The following is a 20602-nucleotide window of genomic DNA, read 5'->3' as shown; positions in this document are numbered from 1 at the left end:
CGTAGGGGAATGGGTCTGGGTGGGCTGTGCTTCGGCGGGTTGGTGTGGACTTGTTGGGCTAAAGGGCCTGTTTCCACACTGTAAGCAATCTATTCTAATCTACTTAGCCATCTAAAATTGGCATAGGTTCAAAAAGAGATTGATTACATTGTCTTAGGTGTGTAGCAGCAAATGTAGTTCCCCATAGTAATGGTGCCAAAACCAGATGGTAGCTATGTGCAGAATATCACAAAGTGAATGCAGTTACAAAGTCTGATTTCTATCCTATTCCACATTTGGGTGACTGTATTGAGAAGGCAACAGGTATCTTCATCCGAAAGAGTGAAGGAAATTTTGGCTTTCGTGACAGCAAATGGACTGTGCCAGTTTAGAGTCATTCCATTTGGAATGAAAAGCTCAACCACATTTCAAAGACAAGCCATAAAGTTATTTTGGGTTTACTCAATTGTGTAGTGTACATAGATGATCTGGTGCGTTTTAGTCACATACACAAGGAATATTTGGGCCATCTATTGGAATTGTTCAAGTTCAGGAGGCAGGTTTGTGATAAACCAGGCTAGGACTGAGTTTGCAAACGCCAAGTCACATTCCTGAACCATGTTGTTTGATATGAACAGCCTCATGGGATGTGAAAACAAAGATTACGGGGGAGTTTCCCATAACATCAACAAAATACTATGATTCCTGAGATTGAGTAGCTGTTAAATCAGAAGTTCATACCAAATTTTAGCAGTGTGCTTGCTCGAATGACTAACTTGTTGAAGAGGTGCAGAAAAATTCAGTAGATGGAAGAATGTCAGAAGGCATTCGACAGCCTGAAAGCTGTGTTAACCAGTGCTCCAGTATTAGTGACACCTAATTAAGCAAAGCCATTCACAGTGGCTATCAATACAAGGAATGTGGGTGTGCTATATTCTCGCAAGATGACGAGAAGATAGGAAGAGCTATTGGATATTTTTCTAGAAAACAGAGTAATCATCAACAGAAATATTCCATGATTGAGAAGGATACCTTGAGCTTGATGTTGCAACAGTTCAACAATTATATTGTCAGTCATGTGTCTAAAACAATTGTATATACTGATCACAACCCCTTAAAGTTTTTGGGAAAATTTTAGGATAAAATTCTAAATTTAGTTGAAACTTATTATTGCAGCCATTCAATTTGAAAATTATACATATGGCAGGACGAGAGAACATAATTGTCGATGTATTGTCGTGACTTTGATGAATAAAGACAGAGGTATTTGGTGGCAGGACAAAGCTGGACTGAAATGGACTATAGTGGTGAATGCTTGCATACTTTGAGCCAATGTATTGTACTGTACTAGCAGTGTAAGACTAAAGATTTTTAATAATGAAGCCACCTTTGTATACTGATGGGATTTTTTTTGCAGAGGAGGAGTAACAATACTATGACTTTAAGAGGTGTATTTTGTTCTTTTTTGTCAAGAAAGATGGAGAGAGAGAGATGCCAAGTAGTCTGTGCCAAAAACAATAACGTAAGCAATTTGTGAGGCCTTTGGTTTTTTTTCCCAAAAAGAAGGTTGGAAGAATACAAGCAACCTGAATGGTGAGTCAAGCTCCCACAGAACCAGGTCCCTTTGTTTTCAGTTTTAGCCATTAAGTAGCAGTTTCTGGGGTCTTGAAGCTGGATGTGGAAGCTCTTATTCCTCTCTCTGGCACAGCTAAAGGCTGGGGTTCTCTTCCTGCTGCTAGAATTGCATGTGGGACAATCTGTTTTAGTGAATTTGTCTTTGTCAAGGGTGTTTATAGGATGCTTCTAAATTCGAACAGTTAATGTAGTAGTTTATATATGCTCCAAAAGAGAAAATACTGGAGAATCTCAGCAGGTCTGGCAGCATCTGTAAGGAGAGAAAAGAGCTGATGTTTCGACTCTAACTGACCCTTTGTCAAAGCTAAAAAAAAGGGAGAAATAGGGAGGTATTTATATTAGGCTGAGAGAAGGTGAGTCATGGCCCCAGAAGCAAAGGTAGCAATAAAGAGATGATAATGACAGTGTATAGAGAGATTACAGGGAGATTAGGAGCTGTGAATAACCAAGGCTGAAGCCAATGCTGAGAGACAAAATATGTGAGGGGTTTGGGGGGTGATGAAGCAGAGGCAAAATGGAAAACAGAGGAGAAGGGCAGCAAAGGGTGAAGAGGAGAGAAAAAGGTGATGGGATGATGAGAGAGTGGGGATTGAGAGAAAGAGAGACAATCAAGAAATAAGAGGTACAGAACAGTGAAGAAAAAAATCTTAAAAAAATTAAAAAATGAAATAAAATTATCTGAAGTTGTGGAATTCAATGTTGAGACCGGCAGGCTGTAACGTGCCTAATCGGAAGATGAGATGCTGTCCCTCCAGTTTGCATTGAGTTTCGCTGGAGCATTGCAACAGGCCAAGGACAGACATGTGGACATGGGAGCAGGATTGTGTGTTGAAGTGGCAAGTCACGGGAAGGTCCGGGACCTGATTGCGTACAGACCGAAGGTGCTCAGCTGAGCGATCACCCAGTCGGCGTTTTGTCTCTCCGATATCGAGGAGATCACATTGGGAGCAACGAATGCAATAGACCAAACTGAAAGAGGTGCAAGTGAAACACTGCTTAATCTGAAAGGAGTGTCTGGGGCCTTGGATGGTGAGCATGGAAGAGGTAAAGGGGCAGGTGTTGCACCTTCTGCGATTGCATGGGAAGGTGCTGTGTGTGATGGGAGAGGTGTTAGGTGTGATGGGAAGGTGCCGTGTGTGATGGGAGCGGTGTTAGGTGTGATGGGAAGTGCTGTGTGTGATGGGAGAGGTGTCAGGTGTGATGCGAAGGTGACGTGTGTATTGGGAGAGGTGTTAGGTGTGATGGGAAGGTGCCGTGTGTGATGGAGAGGTGTTAGGTGTGATGGGAAGTGCTGTGTGTGATGGGAGAGGTGTCAGGTGTGATGCGAAGGTGCCGTGTGCATTGGGAGAGGTGTTAGGTGGGATAGGAAGGTACCATGTGTGATGGGAGAGGTGTTAGGTGTGATGCGAAGGTGCCGTGTGCATTGGGAGAGGTGTTAGGTGTGATAGGAAGGTACCGTGTGTGATGGGAGAGGTGTTAGGTGTGATGGAGGAGTGGACTAGGTTGCCCCAGAGGGAACGAGTGCAGACAGGGGGAGGGAAGGGAAGACGTGTTTAGTGGTGGCGTCGTGTTAGAGCTGGCAAAAATGGCGGAGGATTATTCTTTGCATGTGAAGGCTGGTGGGGAGAAAGGTGAGAACAAGAGGGACCCTATCCTTGTTCTGGGAGTGGAGGGAGGGGTTGAGGGTCGTGGCACGGGAGATGGACCGCAATCTGTCGAGAGCCCTGTCAACAACTGTAGGTAGGAAGCCACAGTTGGAGGAGGAGGAGCACATATTAGGAGCACCACTTTGGAAAGTGGCCTCATCGGAACAAATGCGGTGGAGGCGAAGGAGCTGAGAGAAAGGGTTAGATTCCTTACAGGACGTAGGGTGAGAACAGTTGTAGTCCAGATAGTTGTGGGAGTCAGTGGGCTTGAAATGGATTAGTGGATAGACTATTGCCGGAAATGGAGACAGAAAGGTCAAGGAAAGGAAGGCAAGTGTCAGAGATGGACCAGGTGAAGGAGGGATGGAATCTGGAAGTGAAGTTTATGAAATTTTCCAGGTCAGGACAAGAGCATGAAGCTGCACCGATGGCTAGTTTTGTCTCTGTAAACCTCTGCAACAGTACAAAACACTTGCAGGTATTGTGCATTTACACCAGTTATGTATGTCCATTTCCAGCCAACAAAATAACAGCGGACAGGATTGGCAGACTACAGTGTGTAACTGCATTTCAAAGATCTAAATACAATAAGTTTTTGAAAGAAACAGTTTGTTTATTTTTATGTAGATTCCAAAGGGAGATATTAGAGGAAATAGTTATTTTTTCTTTTTATGGCCCATGTACTCTCTGGTTTCTCAACAATAAAACTCAGGATCAAAAACATCTGAGAGATAATAAAAGGCATTGAAAACAGCTCTTTGAATCTCAAAGGAAATTGTAGACCTGATGAAAATAATGAAATTGAAACCCTAGAGTTCAGCTGTGAAATTAAAGCAAATTTGAGTACAAAAACACCAGAGTTAGCAAGATCACCAATTCAATGGCACACATCCTAACTTGTTTAGGGTCTGTTGACAAACAAAAACAGAAATTGCTGGAGAAATTGGGGGAGCGATGGCCTCTAGATATTATTGCTAGACTACTAATCCAGAAATTCAGCTCACGTTCAGGGGACCCAGGTTTGAATCCTGCCATGGCAGATGGTGGAATCTGAATTCAGTAACAAAGTCTGGAATTAAGAATCTTCTGAATACTGTCAAATCATTGCCAATTGTCCAAAGAATCCCTTCTGTCTCACTAATAACCTTCAGGGAAGGCAATCTGTCACCCTCATCTGGTCTGGCCTACATGTGACTCTAGACTCAGTGTGTTTGACTCTCAACTGCTCTCTGAAATGGCCGAACAAGCCACTTAGTTCAAAAGCTGTTAGGGACAGGCAATAAATGCTGGCCAACCAGGATGCCCACATCCGAGAGAATTTTACAAAAACTCAGGCAGCATCTATGGAGAGAAAACAGAAGTAATGTTTTGGGTCCAGTAATCATTCTTGTTTAGGGTCTATTACTATGTGCATCCACAGGTGTATGATATAACGTGTAATATGTAGGTTAGTGAAGTCAGTAAGTTTTCTGCACATCTTCGTTAGTTTGCCTCTCGTTTTCAGTCTACACCACTGGTTGGCCACAGTGTTAAAACAAAAGTATTTTCCTGTCAGTACACAGCTTCTCCAGTTGCATGTCCTCAGCTGTGCCTCCTACTGGCAATATGAAAACTGGCTCCCTCATAGCCCCAACCTGAAACTTCAAAGAAACCTGGAGGAGGTTTATCCCACCAGTGCGTGGTGGACACACAACTGGCATTCATGAACCAAACTTGCAGCAGTTATTGTTGTACAGCTCCAATGTCTTATGGATATCTTGGGAGAGGGCAAGGTTAAGAGAATAAATCTGGACAAAATCGGGAGCATAGCCCAAAGGTGGAGGGGAAATGGACTAATATCTAAATATGATATCTTTCTGACAACTCTGCCACCAAGCATTATCAAGCATGATGCTTTCCATTCCTTTTGTTTCCTCACAGACAAGTCCAAAGGCATTAAAAGATATATAAATAAAGAAATATCAGATTTATTAATATAATTAAACTGAAAATTTGGAGTTCAATTGTAAAATGAAAGCAAATTTAAAACAAAAATGCTACCAAAGTTCTGCAATATCACCAACTCAATAAACAGTTACAAGTTCGGTGTCTTCCTTTGCTAAGTCCACCCAACGGGGGAATGTATTGTATCAAGTCTGGTGGAGAGTTCAGACAACAAACTTTCTACTTTGCTCTGCCAGCTCACTTCTCATTTTCGTAGGTAAAAACAATGACTGCAGATGCTGGAAACCAGATTCTGGAATGGAGTGGTGCTGGAAAAGGACAGCAGTTCAGGCAGCATCCGTGGAGCAGTAAAATTGAAGTTTCGGGCAAAAGCCCTTCATAAGAGGTGCAGGCAGTGTGCCTGAAGGGTGGAGAGATAAATGAGAGGAGGGGAGAAAGTAGCATAGAGTACAATAGGTGAATGGGGGTGGGGATGAAGGTGATAGGTCAGGGAGGAGGGTGGAGTGGATAGGTGGAAAAGAAGATAGGCCAGTAGGACAGGTCATGGGGATGAGACTCTGCCTGTATTCCTGATGAAAGGCTTTTGCCTGAAACGTCGATTTTACTGCTCCTCGGATGCTGCCTGAACTGTTGTGCTTTTCCAGCACCACTCTATTCCATTTCTCATTTTCACCTAAGGAACACTGGGAAGGCTGGGAGGGGGACCCGACTTGTGCGGAGCTCAGGTTCTCCATAGTTTTGCCCAAACTTGTGTTCTCAAGAGGACATTCCAGTTTTGCTAGAGTGTACACGCAGGTGACCACCATGATGCCAACCCAAGTCTTAAGAGATGGAAGGCTGCCAATGTAGAATAAAAAATAATGTGCGAAACATACTTCGCTTCATCACTGAGGCATCCTGCGTGACTGGTTTGATTTCCTATGGGATACAAGAATAGACTGAGTGCAGAATCAATTAAAATGTTGACGTTTCAGATTGTATCCGCCTAAGGTAATATTACAGAAAATCGTCACATTTTGTTTCTTCCCTGATTCTATTAAGCTACAACACTCAGTGCTCTGCTTTTTCTCTAGTGGCAATTCAAAGTGAAGTAGTTGACGCTACTTCAGTGAATGTTTTTAAAGTTAAGATAGATTTTTTTTAAAACAATGAAGGCATTAAGGGTGACAGTGAGGGTGCAAAAAAAAAATCAGCCATGATCTTAATGAATGGTGGAGCAGGCTCAAAAGGGCCAGATGGCCTACTCCTGCTCCTAGTTCTTAGGTTATGTTTTTATTTCAATCACTCCTTTGCGGAGCCTTTCATTTCCTTTGCAAACCTAAATATACCCTGTGACTTACTCTGCGAGCATATCCCAGACTGGTGTTCTCGCATCACAATCAGCAAAGCTTACTATGAAACTGGAATGAGCACAAACCAACACAGACTATTATGTATCAGTATTTCGCCATTTGTGTTCCCTGATCTCCACTCAGAATTAGATTTCCTTTTAATATACAAGTCCTAAATCTATAATACTTCCAGTATTACAACAGTAACTACAACTTAGAAGCATTGGGCTTACCCAAAAGTGCAGGGTTAACTTAGTAAAACTACAACACGGGACTACTTCCATGCCAAACAATTGAAGCAGTATGCAATTGACAAGGCTAAGCAATCTCACAAGCAATGGATCTGATTCAAATTTTGTCGTCCTGCTACATCCAGTCATGAATGGCGGCGGGCAATCAAACAACTCTCAGGAAGTGGAAGCTCTTTGAGTATTCCCATCTTCAATGGTGAGGGAGCCCAGAATATCAAAACAAATGGCAAAAATGAAGCATCTGTATTAGCCTTCAGTCAAAATGCAAAATGGATGAACCATCTCTGCCACTTCCATTCCACATACCATCAATAAGCAGCTGATGGCATTATATATGCAAAGGGACTGGCGACATTCCCAACAGTACTGAAGACTGGTACTCCTGATCGAACTACATCCGTAACCAAGCGGTTCCAGAACAGCGACTGGCAATGGTGGACATCTACCAATTACCAACCTACCAGTCTATTCTCCATCATCAGCAAACTGATCAAAGGGGCTGTTGACAGTGCTAATAATTAGCATTTGCAAAGGAATAAGTGCCTTGTTGATGCTTCAATTGGATTCAGCCAGAGCCCCCTACTCAGTCCCTGACCTTATAGAACATAGAACAATACAGCACAGAACAGGCCCTTCAGCCCACGATGTTGTGCCGAACATTTGTCCTAGCTTAAGCACCTATCCATGTACCAATCCAACTGCCGCTTAAAGGTCACCAATAATTCGGACTCTGCCACTCCCACAGGCAGCGCAATCCATGCCCCCACCACTCTCTAGGTAAAGAACCTACCCCTGATATCCCCCCTATACCTTCCACCCTTCACCTTAAATTTATGTCCCCTTGTAACACTCTGTTGTACCCGGGGAAAAAGTCTCTGACTGTCTACTCTATCTATTCCCCTGATCATCTTATAACCTCTATCAAGTCACCCTTCATCTTTCGCCGTTCCAATGAGAAAAGACCTAGCACTCTCAACCTATCCTTGTACAACCTATTCTCCATTCCAGGCAACATCCTGGTAAATCTCCTCTGCACCCTCTCCAAAGCTTCACATCTTTCCTAAAGTGAGGCGATCAGAACTGCACACGGTACTCCAAATGTGACCTTACCAAGGTCCTGTACAGCTGCAACATCACCTTACGACTCTTGAATTCAATCCCTCTGTTAATGAACGCTAATACACCATAGGCCTTCTTACAAGCTCTATCCACCTGAGTAGCAACTTGCAAAGAGCTTTGAACATAGACCCCAAGATCCCTCTGCTCCTCCACCTAAGAACTCTACCGTTAACCCTGTATTCCGCATTCTTATTTGTCCTTCCAAAATGGATAACTTCACACTTGACAGGGTTGAACTACATCTGCCACTCCTCAGTCCAGCTTTGCATCATATCTAAGTCCCTTTGCAGCCGACAACAGCCCCCCTCACTAACCACAACTCCATCAATCTTTGTATCGTCTGCAAACTTACTGACCCACCTTTCGACTCCCTCTTCCAAGTTATTAATAAAAATTACAAACAGCAGAGGACCCAGAACTGATCCCTGCAGAACATCACTTGTAACTGGGCTCCAGGCTGAATATTTACCATCTACCACCACTCTCTGACTTCGACCGGTTGTCCAGTTCTCTATCCAATAGGCCAAATTTCCCACTATCCCATGCCTTCTGACTTTCCACATAAGCCTACCATGGGGAACCTTATCAAATGCCTTACTAAAATCCATGTACACTACATTCACTGCTCTATCCTCATCCACATGCTTGGTCACCTCCTCAAAGAATTCAATAAGACTTGTAAGGCAAGACCTACCCCTCACAAATCTGTGCTGGCTGTCCCTAATCAAGCAGTGTCTTTCCAGATACTCATAAATCCTATCCCTCAGTACCCTTTCCATTACTTAGCTGAAAATGTGTTGCTGGAAAAGCGCAGCAGGTCAGGCAGCATCCAAGGAACAGGAAATTCGACGTTTTGGGCATAAGCCCTTCTTCAGGAATCATTCCTGACGAAGGGTTTATGCCCAAAACGGCGAATTTCCTGTTCCTTGGATGCTGCCTGACCTGCTGCGCTTTTCCAGCAACACATTTTCAGCTCTGATCTCCAGCATCTGCAGACCTCACTTTCTCCTTTCCATTACTTAGTCTTACTTCGGTGGTAGGCAAACTGGCCTGTAATTCCCGGGGTTATCCCTATTCCCTTTTTTGAACAGGGACACAGCATTCGCCACTCTCCAGTCCCTTGGTACCACCCCTGTTGACAGTGAAGACGAAAAGATCATTGCCAACAGTTCTGCAATTTCCTCTCTTGCTTCTCACATAATCCTACGATATATCCCGTCAGGCCCGGGGGACTTGTCTATCCTCAAGTTGTTCAAAATGCCCAACACATCTTTCTTCCTAACAAGTATCTCCTCTAGCTTACCAGACCTTATGACAACCTTGGTGCAAACATGAACTGAACTCCAGAGGCAAGGTGAGAGTGACTGTCCTTGAATTGATCAGACATAAAATCAAGAAACCCAAACATAACTGGAGTCAATGGGATTGGTGATAAACTCTCCGCTGGTTAAGGCCATACTCAGCTCAAAGGAAGATTGTTTTTATCAGATATTCCCAAGAGACTTCCAGAGAGGTGTCCTAGATCCAATCTTTGGCTGCTTTATCAATGACCATCGACACATCATAAGCTCAGAAGTGGGGATGCGCAGCGAATCCCCACAGTCAACATTCTGGGAGTTGCCAACAACTAGAAACTGACCTGGACCAACCATATAAATTCTGCAGCTACAAGAGTAACTCAGCAACTGAAAATTATGTGAATAACTCACTTCCTGTCTTTTCTGTCCATTCAACAATTCTCAATCCATGCTCATGTATTATACCTCATCCCATGAGCTCGACTTTTTTGTAGTAACTTCTGTGGCATCTTTTGAAAATGCAAGTACACGTATGCTCCCAATTCTCCTATAGGCCTTGCTCATTTTGAGAATGTATTTCAAGTATAAGCAATCAGGGAAAGTGTTAAGTTCAGAGTTTTGTGAAACTAGAGGTTCAGCTGAGCATGACTCAGATTAAATAAGAACTCTGAGTTAACAATGGGGTGATGCAGGCAAGGTTAAATGGTTAACAAGGTAGAAAAGCAGTCATTAGGTAGAGCCATTTAACAATATTACAGGCATTCGGTATGTGAGGTCAGTTTAACAAAGTGAAACGTATTCATTATGTCACAACAGATGGCTTAATCTTTATTATTGACACTCACATTGTAATGGTCACCCAATCAATATGTATGTTGTCTTATGTGGCTGCTCCTCCCTGTAAAGCAACTATATAATCCCTTCAGAAAATGCTGGTCCAGAGAAGACCATAAACTCATGTCTCCGTGTACATGGGCGATCGTTCTCTCTCCCTCCAGGGCCCAGGATAAAGATAAAGGAGGTAAAACTATACTGTGTCTCAATGTTTTGCTTCGACTGGGGATGGGGTACGGAATTTGACAATATCAAATTCAAAAACTTCCAAAAGATTTGTTCTTTTTGACTTGAGATGCTCACAATTGTGAAAGGCACTATAGAACTCTTAAATATGCTTCAAAAACACTACCTTGCATTGTTCAAACTTGTAAAACGTATATGAGGAGAAAGTAAGGACTGCAGATCAGAATTGAGAGCGGTGCTGAAAAAGCACAGCAGGTCAGGCAGCATCTAAGGATCAGGAGAATACATGTTTTGGGCATAAGCCCTTCATCAGGAATGAAGTATAAGAAGTATGCATAAAACAAACCTAGCCACTCGAGATAGGGTGCAACAATATCTACAATTTATCTATTTCTTAACCTGAGGGAGAGACGACAAAATAGCATTCCTACAAATAAACATGTCAGATCAAGCTCAAATAAAATTAAATTGGCAGGTGATTAATCAGAATCGACAACACATACACTGATCCCAAGAGTGAAGCAACCAAATTAATCAGAGCCACCCACTGAAGAACCCTAATGTCATTTTTTTCCCTGCAAAGGTAGCTGCAATGTAAATAGCTGCAATGTCATTGGTCCATTTTCTAATTGGAAAAATAACATGAACATATGCATTCTGCTCGACAACCGTAATGTTAATCAGAAATGACAAGTTTAAGGCAAACTTCGCAATATTTAGAAAAGCCCAATTCAGGTGAAATTCCAAATACAAGTAGGGAGTCGAAAAAAAAACATGTTGCCATTTCACAAAGCAAAAAAACATTACTTATCCTCAAGTGACAAGTCCGGCTTCAAGTTCTACTGTGTTTATGAGGCTGAAATGTTGCTGCTCCTGTTAACAGAGCGGAGCGCAGCTGTGAAGGGATTGTTTATTGTTCCATAGCTTAGAGGGAAGGGTGTTACTGGAGCCCAAATCATTCTGCACACTTTGTTCTGCTCATACGAAGTACGGAAAAAGTGCGTCAATATCCTGGATGGTGGCGGCACCTCATGGGCTGATCAAACCACACATGATATAAAATCTAATTAGAACAATCTGGTTACAGGGCTTGAACAGCATGGAATACCAGAGTTTTATTTGTTATTTCAACCTAATTGCACATTGTTTGTCAAATTTTGCTGGCTCAACCCTTTTTTTGCCAGGTGACAAGTTGGCAAAGGTTTTTTTTTGGAACACTACTGGGTTAGCCATTACTCTTTAGAACCACAACCTTTGAAATGAGGAACACTAGCATGAAAGCACAAGATATTTTACATTTCTGGCAGGACATTAGATGTACTGAAATTTGTAAAGACAATATACATTTAGAAAGTAAGCATTTCATGAGCTGAACATTTAAATTGCTGGAAGCAAAGTTTTTGCATAATTCCTGCTACTCAGTTCAGTGAACCTTTAGGCAAGCAGCTTCATCTTGTGTAGAGAGAAATGCCTTGGGTAAACAAGCAAACTGTGTTACAATAATGCTGCATCACACTAAACCAAAACATCCAAAGGTCTGCAAAATACCTGAAAATTTAAACCTCGAAGCAGCAACTTATTCATTGATCCTAACTTTTCCAGATAGAATTTAATTGTCGGTATCATTACAAAAGGCAAAATGTTTTGATCCAAACACCTATATTGCTAGCTAAAATCCATTATTTAATTTAGCACTTTTTAAACGAAAAACAAGCTGCGGGGGAAGGGGTAGTGGCTGCCTCTTCTCGGGTATTTTCCTGAAAGTATTCAAATCTGCACTCAGCAGTAACCAACCTTTCTTTCCGCCCTGAAATCCTGCAACATGCTTGTTCGTCTCAAAGGCATGTGCATCTTTCCTGCTTCAAATGCTTAAATTTGATTAAGCATACTGAAATGCTCCCTAAACAAAATTCTCTGAATGTAACCAAGTCATAGAGGGCTCTTGTGGTGCAGGGACAGGGACACTAGGGAAGCCTACGTTCAAGTCCCACCTGCTTCAGAGGTGTGTAATAACATTTCTGATCAAGCTAATTGGAAAATTAAGTTAATTTTTTAAAAATTAAGAAATGTAACTAAGTCACGGAGGATACTTGTGATGTGGTGGTAGTGTCCCTATCCCTGAACTGGGAGGCTTGGATTCAAGTCCCACCTGCTCTACAAGTGTGTCATAACATTTTAGATCAGGTTGATTCGAAAATATCTGCAACCAAGGACTCCAGAACTAGAGGGCATAGGTTTAGAGTGAGAGGGGAAAGATGTAAAAGAGATCTAAGGGGCAACTTTTTCCACACAGAGGGTGGTGCATGTATGGAATGAGCTGCCAAAATAAATGGTGGAGACTGGTACAATTACAGCATTTTAAAGGCATCTGGATGGGTATATGAATAGGAAAGATTGAGAGAGATATGGTCCAGGTGCTGGCAAATGGGACTAGATTAGGTTAGGATATCTGGTCGGCATGGGCGAGTTGGACAGAAGGGTCTGTTTCTGTGCTCTACATCTCTATGACTCTAAGCCATATTCATCCTTCAACATATTTGGCAGACCATTGAGAATGGAGGAGGAGAAGAAATTTCTTCACTCAAAAGGCAGGGCATCTTTAGAAATGTCTGCTCCAGAGGGCTGTATATGCTCCATTGTTGCAAATGACTGAGATTGATAGTTTTCTACATATTGAAAATATCAAAAGATAGTACAGGAAAATGGTACTCAAGTGGAAGGTCAGTCACAATCTCTCACTGAATGCAGGATTGACATGAAAGGCTGAATGGTCCTCTCCTGCTCCTATTTTCTTTGTCATGCACAGAAGAGGCCCTTTGGCCCATCAACTCTGCACCTGTCTATATGAATTCCTTTTTCCAGCACTTGGCTCATAGACTTGAGTGTTATGATATTTCAACTGCTCATACATGTTCCTTTTTAAAAATTCTATTAAGTTTACCACCTCCATTGCCCTCCTAGGCAATGCAGTCCAGATTCCTACTACCCTCAGTGAAAAATGTTTTCCTCAAATTTGGTGGATTAACCATGCTAAGTTGCACATTGTGTTCAGGGATGTGTTGGTTAGGTCAGGGGGAAGTGTAGGGTAATAAGGTAGGGGAATGGGTCTGGGTGGGTTTCTCTTCAGCAGGTCAGTGCGAACTTGTTAGGCTAAAGGGGCCACACTGTAGGGAGTCTATGATTCAAAATCCCACTAAACTTTCTGCCCTTCACTTTAAAATTATGCTTGCTTGTTAATGACCTTTCAACTACTGACCCCTCCTGACCATCCTATCCGTGTCCCCCATAATCTTATACACCTCGATTAGTTCAATCAGAGCCTTTTCAGCTCTAAAGAAACCAACGTGAACATACTCAGCTCTCTGCATAATGTAACTGCTCCAATCCAGGCACCATCCTGAAAGAGATTAGTAAAGCCTATTTTTATTAACAGACAACTCATACCAGCAGTTCAAGGGACCTCAGAACACCAGGCAGAGTGCAGTCGTGACATCCTCCAAGATAAAGCAGCCCCCTTGAACAGCTTCCCTCCATCATCTTAAAGATGCATTCCCTGTGGTAATATCATTGCAGTGGACCCTACCCACAAAAGACATTACGCTAACTCGCAACTCTTCAGGAAGTAGCACCTCCCAAACTCACAATGTCTACACCCAGATGAATAAGAGCAGCAAATGCATGGGAGTACTGCCATCTCCAATGGTTGACAAATCCTTCAACATCCTGACTTGGAACTAACTTTCTTTCCTTCATCAGCACTGGGTCAACATTCTAGAAATTCTTACCTAATAGTATTAAAGTACAGATTTGAAGGAGCCCAGGGAAGTCCTTGTGGACTCAACCTATAAGCCTCTCTTGGTTCATCCCAGAGATTGTACTCTCTGGTAGACTGGGAACAAAAAGCTCTTACAGACAGTTTACTTTAATTTTAGTCATCCCCTTTATTTACCAATAGCATCACTGTTACAAAATAACACTGATAAGTTAAACTAACTAAGTTCTAATAACCGAGAGTAGGATATCAGCTCTTCAAGAGCCCTAGCAGGCTGCTCTGCTGTACCATCACAGACAGGCTCCCTTTATACAAAAAGTTTACAAAAACACTGCATGTTCTTAACTAGACAGACAACAGTGAAGGACAATAATTCGTAAGGGAGAGAAGTTAATTGATACCAAGTTTCATTTCGAGGTCAGAATCAAACATTTATTAATTTTACAAGGGAACAAACGTGAATGTTATCACTCAGTGTCCTGTTCACTGATGTGAAGTCAAATGCTCTGAATTGCCTTACAGCATCCAGTTATCACTTGATGAGAACCGATGTTTTTAACCTTCTGCACCTCTTTTTGTCGTGGCCCGACCCTTCCTGTTTGTCTATTTTCTAGTGTGCAGCAAACGTGTTCTATAATTTAACATTACATTTCAGTCTAAATGTTTAAGGACAAGTTTTAAGGCTATAGGCTTTCTCATGACCTCCCTTTTGTCATACTGGCCACGCCATGATACCACATCCACATCTTGTGAATTTATCAAAAAAGAAGCCATCAGTATCATAGCTAGCTAGTCTTTCTTTACAAGACTAAGGTGCAAGCAACTAAAATGTACAACATCAGAACTGAGCTCAATTCTATTTTCATCCAAAGTTCACAAATCAATCGTTTCCAGCATAGTTCACTGAGCATTGGAGAAACCCTTGGACGAATGTTCTCTACGCTAGCAAATAATGTCCTAATTATTTTGATGCCACAACTGGAAAGTAATTAAGTACAAATCAGGGATTGAAACTGGGCAATCCTTTCCACCACGAGCCAATGTCTTGAACATTCCATTATGGTTGCTCCTTGGTTACTGCTCAAAAATATTATGGTCTCCAGCCCATCAACTAGGTAGACGATATTCAATATGGCAGATTATTACAAAGTTAGCTTATCTCCAATGTGGAAACCTATTTAATTAAGATCAAGCAGAAACTAATGCACGTTAAAGCACTATTCAAAGAAAGATGAAAGGCCTCTTCAGCCCAAAACCATGTTCTTTCCTCTTTCAATATTACTATTATTAAGAAAGGTATTAAACCAGTTATCGCTGATAAAGCACATTTGCCAAGCAACATCATGGGACTTAAAATTTAACCTGTAGGTTCTTTATCAATCATTGATTCATAAATCCAATGAAAGCTGGTCACATTACCAGATAATAATTAGCCAACTCAGGACAGTTCAGGTATTACAAAAGATAGGGGAAGTATAACAATATAAAATAGTATACGCAAGAAAGTGAACAAAATATGCAGGCAGTAACCAAGTTGCAAACAGGCACCACACTGGAGTCCCTTCACAAAATAGATTTGTATCTAAGTCTGAACACAATACAGGACAATATAAAATAGTCGTAGTGCAGGAAATGTTCGTATATCTGATCTTAGAATTACATTCCTGTATAGGATCAGTCATTAGGTCTGTTTGTAAATTGGGGATTCCCTGTACTCTCTAATGCTGTCAAATCACATGAGGATGATGTCAAGACATTCTGGATTTCAACAGATATATATATGGGGAACTGTATAGCAGCAATCAAAGTGCTCAACTATAGCACAAATCACAGGAAGTCAGAGTTTGGTTAAGTCAGTATCACACATACTGGCAGCTTGGCTTGACATAGAAGCACATAGTGATATCCAAATTGCTAAAACAAACAAGAGAAAATCCTCAAGAATAAGGAGTATGAGAATGACAAAAGAAAGTGCTTGAAAGGAAGTGACTAAAAATAAATATAACAGTTTGTAAAATGGCACTTAAATGATTCCAAACTAGGTTTCAAGGAAAAAGTTATGATCTACTTCAAGACAAGAAATGACTCATTTAGACCTGCGAGCAGGAGGGAATATTGAGCTAAAAAATGGAATGGACTTTTATAGAAATTGCCAACAAAGAATATCTAACAGTTACTTTGACTGCATTTTATCATCTGATGATTTTATGATACAATAATAAGCATTGCATAGTAACGGAAGTAAAACCCTAGAAATTCTATACAAATCTACATGTTGCAACTTGGGTGGGGAGAAGGGGAAAGAGAGGGAGAGAGAGAATAGATAAGCAATGATGAGGATTTAATTTATGATGCGATTACAGGCTACATACATACATTGACAACAAAGAAATATCTTGTTTGCCATCTTTAGTTTTTATATGTCAGATAACAGATTTCAACAATCATAGCAACAACAGTTAGTTAACTGAATTAAAATCTGGGTGCACACTCAGATGTACCATTTTATCAACTTATGCTTTAATACAATTCATTCTCAGTTACTCTGTTCCAAATCTAAGTTTCTCCAGCTAGTCCTCAGGTGTCACAAGCTAACAACTAGCCTAACAGATCTTCCCTGTTTGTCATTGTACCATAAACATCCACACACAACTGTATTCCAAAAATTAATATTTTCAGAATAAATGCGCAATTTTTAGCCTGAAAATGTAATGATACATGAATTTTAAAAATAAACTTCTATTCAGCATGACAAAACACTGCATTACAGTCAACACTGCAAATATGTAAAAAAAAAACATAGACAGCAGTGCTAAAAATACTTAATACTCTACAACAATCGGGACCGGCCTGGCAAAATCTACAACAACTGCAGCCAGCCTGGCAAAATCTGCGATAACTGCGGCCGGCCTGGCAAAATCTGCGATAACTGCGGCCGGCCTGGCAAAATCTGCGATAACTGCGGCCGGCCTGGCAAAATCTGCGATAACTGCGGCCGGCCTGGCAAAATCTACGTTAACTGCGGCCGGCCTGGCAAAATCTGCGATAACTGCGGCCGGCCTGGCAAAATCTGCGATAACTGCGGCCGGCCTGGCAAAATCTACGTTAACTGCGGCCGGCCTGGCAAAATCTACAACAACTGCAGCCAGCCTGGCAAAATCTGCGATAACTGCGGCCGGCCTGGCAAAATCTGCGATAACTGCAGCCAGCCTGGCAAAATCTGCGATAACTGCGGCCGGCCTGGCAAAATCTGCGATAACTGCGGCCGGCCTGGCAAAATCTGCGATAACTGCGGCCGGCCTGGCAAAATCTGCGATAACTGCGGCCGGCCTGGCAAAATCTGCGATAACTGCGGCCGGCCTGGCAAAATCTGCGATAACTGCGGCCGGCCTGGCAAAATCTACGTTAACTGCGGCCGGCCTGGCAAAATCTACGATAACTGCGGCCGGCCTGGCAAAATCTGCGATAACTGCGGCCGGCCTGGCAAAATCGGCGATAACTGCGGCCGGCCTGGCAAAATCGGCGATAACTGCAGCCGGCCTGGCAAAATCGGCGATAACTGCAGCCGGCCTGGCAAAATCGGCGATAACTGCAGCCGGCCTGGCAAAATCGGCGATAACTGCAGCCGGCCTGGCAAAATCGGCGATAACTGCAGCCGGCCTGGCAAAATCGGCGATAACTGCAGCCGGCCTGGCAAAATCGGCGATAACTGCAGCCGGCCTGGCAAAATCGGCGATAACTGCAGCCGGCCTGGCAAAATCGGCGATAACTGCAGCCGGCCTGGCAAAATCGGCGATAACTGCAGCCGGCCTGGCAAAATCGGCGATAACTGCAGCCGGCCTGGCAAAATCGGCGATAACTGCAGCCGGCCTGGCAAAATCTGCGATAACTGCAGCCGGCCTGGCAAAATCTGCGATAACTGCAGCCGGCCTGGCAAAATCTGCGATAACTGCAGCCGGCCTGGCAAAATCTGCGATAACTGCAGCCGGCCTGGCAAAATCTGCGATAACTGCAGCCGGCCTGGCAAAATCTGCGATAACTGCAGCCGGCCTGGCAAAATCTGCGATAACTGCAGCCGGCCTGGCAAAATCTGCGATAACTGCAGCCGGCCTGGCAAAATCTGCGATAACTGCAGCCGGCCTGGCAAAATCTGCGATAACTGCAGCCGGCCTGGCAAAATCTGCGATAACTGCAGCCGGCCTGGCAAAATCTGCGATAACTGCAGCCGGCCTGGCAAAATCTGCGATAACTGCAGCCGGCCTGGCAAAATCTGCGATAACTGCAGCCGGCCTGGCAAAATCTGCGATAACTGCAGCCGGCCTGGCAAAATCTGCGATAACTGCAGCCGGCCTGGCAAAATCTGCGATAACTGCAGCCGGCCTGGCAAAATCTGCGATAACTGCGGCCGGCCTGGCAAAATCTACGATAACTGCGGCCGGCCTGGCAAAATCTACGATAACTGCGGCCGGCCTGGCAAAATCTGCGATAACTGCAGCCGGCCTGGCAAAATCTGCGATAACTGCAGCCGGCCTGGCAAAATCTGCGATAACTGCAGCCGGCCTGGCAAAATCTGCGATAACTGCAGCCGGCCTGGCAAAATCTGCGATAACTGCAGCCGGCCTGGCAAAATCTGCGATAACTGCAGCCGGCCTGGCAAAATCTACGATAACTGCAGCCGGCCTGGCAAAATCTACGATAACTGCGGCCGGCCTGGCAAAATCTACGATAACTGCGGCCGGCCTGGCAAAATCTACGATAACTGCAGCTGATCTGGCAAAATCTAAAATCAAATGGTAGTCAAGAGGCACAAGTATGAGTTTCCCACATGATTTTGAGAACATGATGTGTTTCTGGCACTGCCAGGCTGACGCTCATCTCCTGCCGGGTGTATGAATCAGTATCATGTACATACGAGGCAGCATAGCCCTTGACTTCCTTCCCTAGGCTCGGGGCCTACAGCCTCCAGAAGCCTGAGGCTCCGAGTTGAGCGGGTGCCGAGGCGAGGCGGGGTGGTAATGGGGGGGGGGAGGAAGGCGGTATCCGACGTCCCGCTCCGGCTTCTTCACTCACCAGATCTGGAAGCGCAGCACCGGGCCGGTCACATACTGCATCTTGAGGCGCTTGTCGGCCAGCCCCTGTCCGAGGCTGCCCAGGCAGGTGAGGGCGAACAGCAGGAGGGAGAGCGCGGCCATACCCGGCGGAGCCATCGTCGCTGCAGAGCGTCACCGCGGAGACCGAGGGGGGGGGGTGGGGTGTGGGGACAGTGCGCCTGCGCGGCCGGCTCGTGCACACGAGACCCCGTCTCCGTCACGTGACCACGTCTCCTTCCAGTGACCCCGCCTCCTTCACGTGACCCCGCCTCCTTCTCGTGACTCGCTCCTCCCACAACCTGCAACTTCTCTGCACCCAGCCTCCCAAGCAGTGCAGGTGTCCCCTACCTGTGTTCCAGGAGGCTGACTTGCTCCAGGGGGTGTGCAAGTGACACCTCTTTGATTAGAAAAATATCTCAGGTTTTGAGGGGATCGTTGCAAATGGAAGCCTAGTGAAAGAAAAAGGAACAAAAGTGATTGTGGATATGAAACTGGGGAAGGAAACCTGGATGGTTGATAATGAGGACTATGAGTGGGTGAAAATGAGGACTATGAGTGGGTTGGCCGTGCTCAAAGCAATCCATGTCATGACAGAATAAAAACCAAAGGAACTGCAGATGCTGGATCTGAGGAAAGGTCACTGGTAGAAGACAGGGTGGTGGAGAGGTGCTTTTCAGACTGGAGGTCTGTGACCAGAGGAGTGCCACAAGGATCGGTGCTCGGTCCACTGCTTTTTTGTCATTTATAAAAATGATTTGTATGTGAACATATGGTTAGTAAGTTTGCAGATGACACCAAAATTGTAGATGTCGTGATTACCTGAGATTATAATGGGATTTTATCAGATTGGCCAATGTGCTGAGGAGTGGCCAATGGAGTTTAATTTAGATAAATGTGAGGTTCTGCATTTTAGAAAGGCAAATCAGGGCAGGACTGGTAGGGTTCTGGGGAGTGTTGCTGAACAAAGAGGCTTTGGAGTACAGGCTCATTGATCCTTGAAAGTGGAGTCCCAGGTCAACAGGGTAGTGAAGGTGTTTGGTATGCTTGCCTTTATTGGTCAGTTCATTGAGTATAAGAGAAGTTGCTGGAAATGCTCAGCAGGTCTGGCAGCATCTGTGAAGAGAAAGGCTGACCAGACCTGAAATGAATTCTCTTCACAGATGCTGTCAGACCTGCTGAGTTTTTCCAGCAACTTCTGTTTTTGTTTCTGAGATTCAGCATCTGCAGTTCTTTCAGTTTTCATTTAGTATAAAAGTTGGGAGATGATATTGTGGCTTTATAGAACTTTGATGAGGCCATTTTCGGAAATCTGTGTGCAATTCTGGTCTTCCTGTTATGGGAAGGATGTTGTGAAATTTGAAAGGGTTCAGAAAAGATTGACAGCAATGTTGTCAGAGTTGAATGATTTGAGCTATAGGGAGAGACTGAATTGGCTGGGGCTATTTTCTCTGGAGTGCCAGAGGCTGAGGGGTGACCTTACAGAAGTTTATAAAATCATGAGGGGCATAGATGGGGGT

At 43.7% G+C, this 20602-nt stretch overlaps 1 protein-coding gene across 1 annotated transcript in view; it reads right to left on the bottom strand.

Moving 5' to 3' along the window:
• Window positions 1–19246, bottom strand: part of LOC132821780 (thioredoxin reductase-like selenoprotein T) — a 44047-nt gene extending 24801 nt beyond the window's left edge. The window contains exon 1 of the mRNA XM_060834550.1: window positions 19066–19246. Coding sequence (XP_060690533.1) covers window positions 19066–19202 — 137 coding nt within the window. The 5' untranslated portion in view covers window positions 19203–19246. The remainder of the gene's footprint in view (window positions 1–19065) is intronic.
• Between the last annotated feature and the right edge of the window lie 1356 nt (window positions 19247–20602).

Source organism: Hemiscyllium ocellatum, chromosome 13 (genome assembly GCF_020745735.1).
Source record: "Hemiscyllium ocellatum isolate sHemOce1 chromosome 13, sHemOce1.pat.X.cur, whole genome shotgun sequence".
NCBI lineage: Eukaryota > Metazoa > Chordata > Chondrichthyes > Orectolobiformes > Hemiscylliidae > Hemiscyllium > Hemiscyllium ocellatum.
This window is presented reverse-complemented; position numbering and strand designations above follow the sequence as displayed.